Source organism: Brassica napus, chromosome C4 (genome assembly GCF_020379485.1).
Source record: "Brassica napus cultivar Da-Ae chromosome C4, Da-Ae, whole genome shotgun sequence".
Taxonomy (NCBI): Eukaryota; Viridiplantae; Streptophyta; class Magnoliopsida; order Brassicales; family Brassicaceae; genus Brassica; species Brassica napus.
This window is the reverse complement of record NC_063447.1, coordinates 27,941,693-27,954,452: the sequence shown is the minus strand read 5'-3', so window position 1 is coordinate 27,954,452 and position 12,760 is coordinate 27,941,693. Positions and strand designations below refer to the sequence as shown.

At 33.5% G+C, this 12,760-nt stretch overlaps 1 protein-coding gene and 1 long non-coding RNA gene across 2 annotated transcripts; both read right to left on the bottom strand.

Moving 5' to 3' along the window:
• Positions 1–3,864: 3,864 nt before the first annotated feature.
• LOC125585195 lies at positions 3,865–4,842 on the bottom strand. The gene is made up of 2 exons (XR_007322121.1): positions 4,715–4,842; positions 3,865–4,189 (listed from the first exon to the last, which is right to left on the bottom strand). It is a non-coding gene; the product is annotated as an uncharacterized LOC125585195 (long non-coding RNA).
• Positions 4,843–5,971: 1,129 nt separating this feature from the next.
• On the bottom strand, positions 5,972–10,711 carry LOC106420832. The gene is made up of 2 exons (XM_048753798.1): positions 7,128–10,711; positions 5,972–7,063 (listed from the first exon to the last, which is right to left on the bottom strand). The coding sequence occupies exons 1-2, from the start codon at positions 7,806–7,808 to the stop codon at positions 7,037–7,039; spliced, it is 708 nt and encodes a 235-aa protein (XP_048609755.1). The 5' UTR covers positions 7,809–10,711; the 3' UTR covers positions 5,972–7,036.
• Positions 10,712–12,760: the final 2,049 nt, after the last annotated feature.

Below are 12,760 nucleotides of genomic sequence, written 5' to 3'. Positions count from 1 at the left end.
TAGCTGACATATAGCAACCTTAGAAGTTTTACTAAAGAAGTTTTACTGAAGAATTTGCTAGGTATATTTCCTTTTTCGAATTAAACCAACCACCCAAATCATATTTCTGGACAATTACGTGTGTTCAAATACGTTAAGAAAGTCTAGGTTCTAAGTTGTAGAATCTTCAACTATAATATCTTCAAAAAAAACTATAATATCTTCAATCTCATTATTTAAATAATATTGAAATAACTAAAAGGATTTACTTGAATCTATAATATTATATTTTCCCATATCATGGTCGAGTCATCTTTAAAACATTTCAAAAACTAAATTTATGTATATTCGCCTATAATAAAAAAAATTCAAGATTTATATCTTTAAGAGAACCTCCTCAAATTGTTTATAGTCAAAATTTATACATAAACTTTGTATTATAATTATACCTCTCATATGCCTCAAATAAAAACCATTAATTAATTATAAATTTCAAAACAAAACTTACAAACAGTTTTTTTTGTTTGGATGTTTACCTATTATACGAATGGTTTGTAATCGATATTAAATGAGTTTAGTAGGTTTGAAGATAATGGTTTGAGTTATCTAGAATGATTTACAATCAAGAGATGAAGGTAGCTGTTATAAAAAGGACCAAGATCTATAACGAAAGATGTTAATACTTGCAAGCATTAACATATATATTTTCATATGAAAATCGGAATAACTCATTTGAATTTTTGTATTACCACTAAACACACATATTTCACAACAAAATACAAATTCAAAAAATATCAATTTTTAACAAAAAGAGTTAACACTTATAATTGTGTCATATTTCATTTCCAAACACTTAAATTACGTTAGAAAATAATATCTATAATAAAACAAATTTCCGCACTTGAGCGCGGGTAAAAATCTAGTTAACATTAAAGTTTAGTCTGTGAAAAGCATAAACAAATCTTCAAAAGACATTGTGTCTGTTTAATCAACTACTATAAGTTTTCCATAATATTTAAATTTAAATATAAATAAATTTTTTTTTGGGTCAAATTCAAATTCAAATATAAATATATTGTCAACATATGGGAAAATGTTAAGTAGTTTGGTAGTCGCCAATAAAAAAGTTGTCCGGTAGAATGTCATCGTTGTACGCATGGTAAATTAAAAAATGAAAATACACATAATTTTTCTTTTTAAAAAGACTGAAAAATATACATCTTATTAACAAAAAATGTCATCATCACGCTAAAAATGAAGAAGACAGATTAACATAAAGTTTTTTTTGGGTCTAAATGTTAGGTTAACAGAAAGTTTGTTTCAACGTTTACATCAGTCTTTTTTGTGGTAGAATAATACATCAAAGTCATTTCGTAGAGAGGAACGTCAAAACCATTCAACGTCATTTAGTATCCAAAGTTCAGACTATGAAAGGTAGATGTATAGAAGGTAGATAACTGACGGAGGGGGAATTGCACGTGTATAGCGTTCGCTACCATTCAACAAAAATGTTTATACTTCTTTATCAAAAAAAGAAAGATGTTTATACTTGTGTAATGCGGTTGAACATTACTTTAACTAATTTTTTAACGCGCGGATAATATATTATATGTATTTTTCAATTCTAAAAAATTAATGTATAACATTGTATTACATTATTTAAGGAATATAAAATAAGACTACATAACATAAATATATTTTTTAAATTTTCTTTGTAGAAATCATTATGTTGTTTGCTTGTTGTACTTGATTCACATATTTGCATAGATATTTGTGATAGATGAATAACTATATTTTATTATCAGTAAATAATATATATTTATTATATAATATAAGGAAAATGAAATTATTTACTTTTTAAACAAATTTGTCTCATGTTGGAGACTCGATTATAGACATATCATATTCAAATGAGACATTTTTACAGTTATCAATCTTCTTAACAGTCAAAAAATAAATCTGAATATCAAAACAATATCTCATACGATCTCTTTGTGCAATAACTGCTCTGAATAAATTGAATTTATGCATCAAAAAGGACTGGAAATGGATGAGCAGATGTGTTATCTAAGTCAGCTTTACAAAATACTATTCATAGTTTATATATCATTTATGTCCATCATATTTTTTTGTCCATCCTTTCTAAAACATCTTGAAATAATTGGTGCTAATTAATAATAAACTTTTGGATGGCAAAAAATACCAAATTTGTCTAATTATCGCTTAAATATTTTATTAATATTGTCTAAGAAGCTTTCAAGTGATATCATAGTTTAATTGTTATTAGTTTTTTTTGTTAATTTTTAGAGTTTTTTGTATTTAATATTTTTTCCATATTAATCTTCTATTTCTTTCACATAATAGATATATATATATATATATATATGTCATAAAAATTACCATCAAACCAGTTTTGCTTATTTATTATTTTGTTTTTAATGAAAATACATTTTTTAAATAATTTAATTTAAAATAAAATTATATATTAATTTGCTGTATTCTAACAATTTGATTGATTTAATTAATTTGCTTTGGTGGATAACTTAAAAAGTTTTCATATGAATCGGTGAAAGCAAGCTTATGTTGTTATATTATATTTATTTGTGTATATAGAATATATATATAATGCTAGTGTAATAAAGAAAGAACATTATTTTTTTGTAACTTCAAAAAGATACATTATTATAATTTGAAATTAATCAAAATTGAATAAAATGGTAATTAAATATTTGAAAATCTAATTGTTTTTTTTATCTTGTTTAGCTGGATTCTCATGAAAAGAAATCGATAGGTTAAACAAATGTTTCAAAATTTGTTGTGTTATTGTTTTGTCTATAAATTACAAAATTTATTGAATTGATATATTTAATTATTGCATCCTTAAATAATATTTTATTAAGACATTAGAGAACTATGTTTTGAGTTGTTTTGTCAAAATTGTACAAAAATCTATGCTTTTTCATATTTGTCACGAAAATTTATATGTTAAACTTACTTTTACAAATTCTTAACTTTGTCACGAAAACAAAAATGTATGTTTTTTCATATTTGTCAATGTTCTCATACTTTCAAAGAATATATTAGCTTAGTCACTTACTTATTTTTTTTACAAAACAAAGTATCGGAGTCTTGAAAGTTGAATTTATATTATTGTAATTGTACATAAGAGTTTGTGGTTACATACTTAGTGATTCTTGTATATGTGTCCAAGAAAGTTTCAATGGCTTAGTGGTAACTGCCCTATATTATGTAACTGACCAATGTTGGTTATTTTTTTTTTAACGCTGATTTATTATGATATTACAATTATGATATGAGATAGATTACATAGACGATTCGACAACCGACAATATTACCTGCATTATGAGGACCTACGTCTAACTGCATCACATGAGTTGTCCTATAAAAATCCACGTCTGACCAGATTTACTTGCACCATGTTGAAGATTTCTTGTAAGTCTTTCTTCCGTAGTCTGCATAATTGTTTAATAAATCGCTTTTTCCGGGACTTGAAACCTGGATTTTCTGTAATCTGCAAGAAATTGCATAGTCTTTGATTCGAACCTCAGACCTAGATGTAAAAGCCTTTAAACCTTAACAGGGTACGGTGCTTCCACAAATTTTAGAATTTAGAATGTTAGATTTGTTTGTTTTGCAAGAATGTAGTGAACAACTTGCAATGGGCCCGACGATTGTTATATAGACCCAAAAAGAAGCACATCTTTTACTCTACTTGTTAAATAATACTTGTGTCCTATGTTGTATGCAAATTTTATGGTTTAATCTGGTTTCGAAAGAATTGATGTTGATATGGTAAAAGGCAAATATTATGGTTTAATCTGGTTTGGAAGGAATTGATGTTGATATGGTAAAAGGCTCTATTGATATCTTAAATATCTTTTGGACTCATATAGTATCAAATTGATGTTGAAATCTCCATTCACACACACGTGAAAGAAGACAGTCCAAAGAAGAGGCACACATACGACAACACCTTAAGATCACTTTAAATTTAGGCTGATCAAACCTTCACCTGGAAGCTATTTTTTATTTATAGAGAAAACAAACAGGTCGGAGCTTACTGTGGAGATGCTAAAATTGATGGCGGATTGTATCCATTGCCTTATTGTTTTCTTAGATACTGGTCGCGGAAGACGCGTTTCACATAAGCTCCCAAAGGTAAACAAATGCTATTTTACTTTGTCCATAACTAATAACATAAACCTCTTTTTAGTTCAACTTAACGGTAACCACAATTTTAATATTTATTGTACATATAAGCAAGTTTGAATAATTAGAAGAAAATAATAGTTGAAACTTGATATTTTAGTATATAATACCTATCAGTAAAACAGAGTAAATAATTATTTTATTTTTTTGACAACGAATTCATAGTTTAGATATTATACTTGGTTGACAAAAATATGGGATATAATGTAATGATAATTTTATAGAAATAAATATATTCAATTAATTAATTATTTTATTTTACTTTAATTTTGTTAACGATATAGTAAATGGCCTCAAGCGACATGCTTATATAATTAAGCCCATACTATATAAATATTGTTCAAAGTTAGTCATTTAAAGTGGTTGAAATTTGATATTTAAGAATTTGTCAAACCTAAAATGTTCTTTTCACTAATTTATGTTTAAAGAGTAAAAGGAAAAAAAAAACATTGGTCAAGGTTTTGTTGTATGCGCTTTAGAACGGTTAAAAAGTTTTTCGTATGACCTGTTAATCAAAACATAAGTAGCACGTAAGTTGAGAGTCTGAGTCTCTCATCTCTTCAATTCTTCTTCTACCTCATCGACTTTAATGTTGAAAGTAACTCGTTTATTTTCGATTTATGCAGTCTTTCTGATAGTCAACTCTTCATCTTACTCTTCTTCGATTCCAGTCTGAAACATAGATGTGAGGAAATGTGTTCCAAGCTCCTTGACCCGTGATTAGCAGCTCTGAGGAAGTAACTCAGCCAGTTGAAGATGTGGTACATGAATCATTTGATGGGATAGAACATACCTTTTTATAGTTGATGAATCTCCAAGATTCACAGAAAGGAAGTAATGGTAGATGCATTCAATGATATATTTCGTGAAGAGTGGAGAATAATGATTAATGAGTGCGTTTACTTAAACTACACTTTGCTTCAGTGTAACTCTAACGTTTCCAGATTTTTTTGCAGGTAAGATGAACAAAAGCAGAAGTTAGGGTTCGAGAAGTGTAACGCCCCGACTGTCCACGGCTAATGGGCCATCCACGCCTGCTCTCTTGGCCCGTGGGCCCCATCCCATCGAACGGTCGGTCCGTTAATTTTTTAATGCTCGAAATCATTGTTTACTGACCCTGTAATCACCACCCGACCTTTCCCCGTGCTTTGGCCTCACTCACACAGTATCGCGAATCACTTCCCGATAGGGCACCCATCCTTTCACTACTCCAGCTCAAGCACGCTTAACTCTGGAGTTCTAAACGGATGTGTGACGGAAAAGGTAAGTTAACTTTGGTGACATAGGTAGCCAAATCAATTCTATTAAGCATTTTCCATATATCACAAGTCGGGATGTTACAAGAAATTTTTGGAGACGACGTATCTCCAAAAGGAAGACTTTCTCTACCGAAGGTCTTAGTTCAGACCCATATAAAATTAAAAACAAGTCCATATACTCAGCCCAGTTAGAAACTATCAGAATAAAAGCTCGCAGATTAATTACCTGGTGATATGTGTCACTTTCTGGTGCTTCTACTTAACGACGTGGCTTCTTCTCGTGAGAGAAAACCTTACTTTATATAATAAATAATAGATTATCTTTTAGTTTAAAATATATCTTTGTTACTTATGTTTTTTTTTTTTTTAAATTTTATAATTAAAATATATTTTTCAGATAACAACACAGTATATATAAAAATTATCTTTTTTTTAATAAAAAAATTATCTTTTTAGTTTGAAATATATCTTTTAGATTTTGGATAATTTTTATTATTATTAATTCTATTCACTTATCTAATTAAAATAATTTAAATTTGATTATGTTTGTAACTAATTTATATACTTAATTCATTAAGGGTATAAACAATATTAACCAGTCTAACTTTTAACGTGAGAACTCGAATGCAAAAAATCATTTCTCAAATAATCGTATGATTATTTCTACGCAACTATAATTTTATTATATAGGTAGAGTAATGATATTGCATGTTATTATTTTTATATAAAACAAAAAAAACAAAAATACTAAATTATTATTTTACATTAAGGAAATAACATTTATATGTAAAAGTAATTTTAAATTAATATTTACTCACTAAAATAAAATAATATAGGATCTCAAATTCAATCGAACTTATTATAGACTAAGGAAGATATTAAAAAATCCGCAATTATCCATTTAAAAGAAATTCAAAGAAGATATGCAAACAAGCAAGATCCCAGAGAACCTGCAAAGCCGCAAAAAAAGAACAAGCCACATACAATTTAAAAAAAAAAAAAGAGGCTAACAAGAACTGGCTTCTTCTCTAGCAATCAACGGTTCAACTTGATCATCAGCTACGGATTCCTCTGAAAAGGGAGATCGAGGTAGGAAATAGACCAGTCCAGGACAGCGGCCAACTCGACGACAGCCTTGCAATATTTCTCCATTCCCTTCAAACGAAACAGCTCCTCTTCCGCGTCCATTCCTCCATCTTTAATCTCACCCAGCAGATCGATGTTTGCAACCACTTCGTGAAGCTGGATTTCCACGTCAACTTCCTTCTTCTTGTTCACCCATCTGTCCTTCCTCTCTATAGCTGTCAGCGACCTCACGGCGAGCGATACGAGAATCTGGACGAATATCTCGATCCCGATGGGCCTCAAGCTCCGCAACCTTGGTCTTTAGAGAAGAAACTTCAGTCTCAAAGACCCCTTTTTCGAACCAGGCTCTCTTCCATTCATCTTTTAAGCCCCACAGGTCTCCGGTCTTCGACCTATTTTCCTCCCGCGCGCGAGCTCCTGGATCTTGGCTCTCTCGCTTCCCATCTCCTTCTCATCTTGGAGGAGTCGCACACGGTCTTCCGTCACCTACGTTGCAAAGCCTCCATGACCTGAAAGCGACGTTCAGATCTTACAGGGAAACAAACCGGAGTGACAAATTACGACGAGACATACCTTAGAATTCGCGGTAGCCAATTTGGCATAAACCTTTTTCTCCTCAGAGACAGCAAGAGACAGAGGGCGGAAACCCTGAGGTCTTGTGCAACGAACAAGGCGAACAAGATAATCTCGGGTTATGGACAGAGGACCATCGCCCTCATGAGCAAACTTCCATCTGTTCAATCCACGGGTCCCGACCTCGACCTGAGATGGCTTCGATGTAACTGCCTTGGTTGATCGGTGTCGCTTACGTCTGGGAGCGACGAAGTCATCCTGTGAGCCGGAGCTCAAAGAAACATGAGAGTTCTTCGCAGCAGAAATCCCTTTTTCCTCGGAATCCGGAATCGGGACCAAAGGAGAGTTCTCCACAGTGCCACTCCCTTGAGTCAACCGGGAAATTTGAAACGACGACGTCCTCGACATCCGTCTATCCAGCCTGCCCGAAGATGATGGGCGCGCAGAAGGAGTCGCATCATATTCCAAAGCCAGATGACGACTTAGAACGGGCTCCGGGATCGGGAAAGTAAGGCCACAATCTTTAAAGAAAGAGATAAGGCCTGCAGTACTTTTATCGGGAGTCTCAAAAGTGGAAGCAAGACCAAGTTCAATGGCACGGTCAATGCCATGCATCTTGTACAAATTCTCGAGATGATGATTCTTAGTAATCCGGAGAGGGAAAGAAAATGACCCGGCCATCTGAAAAAGAATTTGTATATGTCGATCAAAGAATCGAGTATCGCGAAAAGATAGAGATGGAGAGAGTAGGTATGAAGTGAGAAGAAGAGGAAATCTCCCCGGATATTTAATGAAGAACCCTAACGGCTTTAAGAAGACAATGATTAGCTAGGATTCGCCCTAGCCCCGAGGAACATATATAACTGTTGGGCTTAGAAGTCGAACGCACGCGAAGCAATGTTAAAAGGATTACATTTAATCCAACCTTATCGAAATCGAAACCGAATTCACCACCTTTGTTTCTTTCCCCGACTAAAGAAACAAAGCTGGGGACAATTTTTGGGCAGCTGGGCCGATATAAAAGCAGGCTCAAATGTAAAACAGGAGTTCCGGCCCAATACTAAGATGAAGACGAGTTCAAACAGGACGAGGCCGAAATCCCGAAGATCTTGGAGATCGTTGAGAAGATCTGAAGACGACACAACTATAAAAGGGGGAAGGATCAAAGTAGACACGTAAGTGAACCCAAACCCATAGAGATACTTAACCATGCACAACGACCTCGACCTTAAAGCTCTTAGCGTTCTATTTTGTAGTCGATCTCAGTTGTATTTCGATCTCATTCCTATTATTGTATTTAACTATTCTTAATCAATAAAAATCCATTATCGCCAATCTGAATCTGATTATATCGTTGTGTTCTAAGAATATGGTTGTCCACATCCTTTTTCTTTCTTAGTTTTTACATTCAAACACTACCAAATACTTAGTGTGGGTTTTAGGATCCAACTCTAGGTCCGATTTGTCTTCCTTTTTAAATCAAAGAAATTGAAACTGTATCTGCTAAATCTATCCAATTCCAAGTTTTTATTACACATTTCTAACATATATTGTTTGATTGAGTGTTTAGTTTCGAAAATCCTAAATCCCAATTTTAACATTCCTTCCACTTTGAAATCAATATACTGTTTTTTTTCCGTAGTTAATTTTGGTTATGACAGATTGTTTGATTATTGTTTTATTGATTGTGAAATTTTGTAGATTCTAATTCCTACTATAGAGATAATGAACTTGTTTATATAAAGTCTAGAATCTTTTTAGTTACTGCTCACGCAGCTACTGTGAAATCTAGTTCATGTAAAGTCATCATCTTTGAAAACTGATATAAAGTGATCCTGATGTTATCTTTATTTAATACCTAGCTTGATGCATTTCATACATAACTTTGTTTTTCGTATCATTGATGGTTCGCGGTCTCTCTATGTTAAATTTGATCATGATCATATGAATCACTGTTTGTGTTTTGACACTCTCCAGATAGTTCGTATCTGGGGGAATTATGAGGATGGGAACTATGCATGTGGACATATATTGAAAGATCACTCTGCAAAGGTAAGGATGAAATTTAAGAACTTAGGCAACAGTCGCATACAATTTTACCTGTTGTACTGCATTTGTTCTGTTATAACGTAAAAACAATGATGTGTTCTCAGGTGCGAGCTGTCACTGTCTATTCAACGAATAAATACTTTGTGTCTGCATCACTTGACAGTTCGTGGTGCTTCTATGATATGTCCTCCGGTTTATGTTTGCTCAGGTTCGCAAGAAGATGGGTTTGTTCTTGTTGATGTTTCCTCTTCAAGGTCTCATGGAGAAAGGTTCTTCTACAGTTTGCATCTTCAAATGGGAAACATAAATAATCACGAATTGACATACAAAGAGCTAAGCCAAAGAATGTTATACTTGTATGAGGAACGTCGAAACTCGTTTAGATGATAATCTGTTCTTGTTTCTTTTAGTTATGTCATCCGTTTCTCAACATCTAACATTCACGTAGTCGAGTTGTTTCGTTTATTTTTCTTGTCGGAGTCAATGATCGATTATCACATTTACATGCTACCGAATATTGACTGATTACTATGAAATTGATGTTACGGCTGAAAACTTAAGTTGATTACTATTTAGGACACATTCTGAGTTTCTCTTACACTAATAGACACTTTCCACTTGTGACACATTTTTTTGTGGGGTCCATTCAATTTTTGGACAACTATACCCTTAAGGGAATGAGAAAGTTAGTTTTTTTTATTTTTTATTGTACTTCATGATTTCATTTGCTTTTATCTTAAAATTTAAAATATATTAAATAAAAATAATTATCATAACAAATTATATAAAAAATTCTCTATCTTTTAAGATTCATTTTCATATATGTATGTTAACTTGTAAACAAAATTAATTGTAGACGTAGATTCCAAAGCGTGGATAGTAGAGTCATACACTAGTTGTGGACGTGGACACCTTAACACAGAGGTCATTGGCTTATACTTTTAAGAGCTTGTTCTTCCCTATAGTCTTCGGTAAGAAGAAACCCAGATAACCATGTTTCCACCGTTACTCCCACCGTCACCGGCACCTCCGATACCATCACCACGATCGAGTTTTGGTTCTAACTCGTTAAAGGTCTCATCTTTTGATATGATGTACATCGATCTGCTGGAGACTTCCTCGTGACCACTTCCAATACAACGCAGTAGCTCCCGATCTTCGATAAGACATCTCGATCAGAGATGTCTTATCCATTGGAGCTCGATCAGAGACGTCTTATCCATTGGAGCTCGATCAGAGTTGTCTTATCAGAGATCAAGAGCTAGCTAGTTGCGTTGGATTGGATGTGGTCACATGGTAAATCTTCAGCATCCAAAAATGAGATTTTTAGCGACTTGGAACAGCTTGATCGTGGTGGTGGCCTCGGCGGTGCCGGTGACGGTGGGAGTAACGGTGGAAACGTGGTTATGTGGGTTTTTCCTTGCCAAAGACTATGGCGAAGAATAAGCTCTTAAAGGTATCAGACAACGACTTTCGTATTAAGATGTCCATGTCCACAACTAGTATATAACTCTACTATCCACGCTTTGGTGTCCACGTCCACACTTAATTTTATTTACACGTTAATATATATATATGAAAATAGATTTTAAAAGATAGAAAATTTTATGTACAATTTATTATGACAATTATTTTTATTTAATACATTTTAGAATTTGAGATAAAAGTAAATGAAAACATTAAGTGGAATAAGAAGAGAAGAGAGATTCATGTGATGAGAAGAAAACAACTTTTATATTAAAAACACAAAGGCAATGAGAGAAAGAATGAAGTCTAGGGTCATAAGAGTCTTTTTGACATGAAAAAGTGTGTCTCAAGCGCTAAGTGTCCTATAGTGTAATTGGAAAGTGAGAAAATGTCTCTAGTTGTAAAAACTCTGAAAACTTTTACTTTTATCTATACTAAAGCTCCAAATGGTAACCAAGAAAATGAATGGGAATAGCTAATTCCTTAGCATTCTTTACAATTTTTACTATTTACAAAGAATATTTGTTAGTTATGATTCCTTAACATTCCTTAGAGTAAAAGACTACAATTATTTCTCGACAAATTAGGAGAGAAATAGATTTTTTTTTTATTTTATTTCATTTCATTTCTTTTTTCCTATTCTATCTGTGGTTACTAGTTAGAGCCTTGCTCTTTGGGTGCCAATCTTTTTGTCGTCTTCTACTCTTTGTTTATGTAGTTTTAATTATTTACATATTGTTAACAGTTAGTTGTGTCTCGTGAGTTGCAGGTTTGGCGTCGACGGGACTGAATCGAGCAGCTCGTCGTTCTTGAAGTGGTCACTTTTCTCAGCTCGGGATGGAGGATCAATGGCTGGCTCGAGGGCACCGGATCGAGCAAAACGGATCAAACTCCATCGGTCGCTTGGAGCTTCACGGCTCGTGAGTGGCAGAAACTCAATCTTTCTCGAATTTGCACAACTGGTCCCTGTATTTTGAGAGTCTGCGACTTTGGCCCCCTCAACTTTCAGATGGTGCCAATTGGTCTCTGTTTTTGCCCCGAAACTTTTGATATCGCACTCCATCCCCTGAAACCTAAATAAATACTATATAACACAAAAAAACTCCAAACTAACCATAATACATAAGAAAAACTAATCAAACTTAGCTATAACTTGATAAAAGAAATCGATAAATATGAGACTCATCAAATCCCCCAGACTTGAATCTTTGTTTGTTTTCAAGTAAAGGAAGCAAATACTAAACCAAAGGGAAAAGAAGTTTGAAAATATAGGAACTAACATTTTCTCTCGACAACCGCCTTTACCATTACATGTTATAAGCCACATCAAAAAGTACCATCCTTAAGAGATACTTCCATGTACTTGACCTTTTGCTTAGCAACCATACCACTTTCAACCCACAGCTTGGAGTGACCCAAATTCACCATCACAGACTTCTTATTAGGAATTGAAGTGTGCAGTCTCATCGTGGGAGTATCGATCAATGGACATATGGAGTCTTTCCCGTTCAGGTTACATATTTCCGGTTTCTTTTCTCTCTCTTTTCTCGCTTCTACCCAGTCGATTTCTCCCTATTTTATAGGATATCATTTTATTTTTTCTATCGACTGAGTTTATTGGACAGGTGTACGGATGGGTTTCACCACCAAGTACCCGATTCACTTCTTTTTGACCTTTATCCTTTTTTTTACGAAGGGAAGAGAGAGGGAAACCGTCCTCACATTCTGTTCAGACCTGAACGAGGATTCCGATCCAATGTATGTCAAGCCCCAAGACAAGATAACTAAGTAGATTAGGTGAAGTCAGCTTTGGATTCTTTAGATACTCATACAAGCATGGGTGGCACTGGCAGATCAATCCACTTCGGCGTTTTCATGTTGTATAATCTGTAGCGAGTGGCTAAAAGATTGGTCACTAAGGCGTTAGTTAGGCGGTTATTCCAAAGAAAATAGTAGTTCCATGCAAAATTTGACTCGATAAACCCGAAGAAAAGAATGTTTAAAAAAAAAAAAACTTAGAAACACTCATAAACACCAAAAAGAGAGAGTGTTAGTAACATCCTCCCCCAGACTTACTTCACACCGTCTCGGTGTGAAAGCAAATCCAAAGGAGGGGC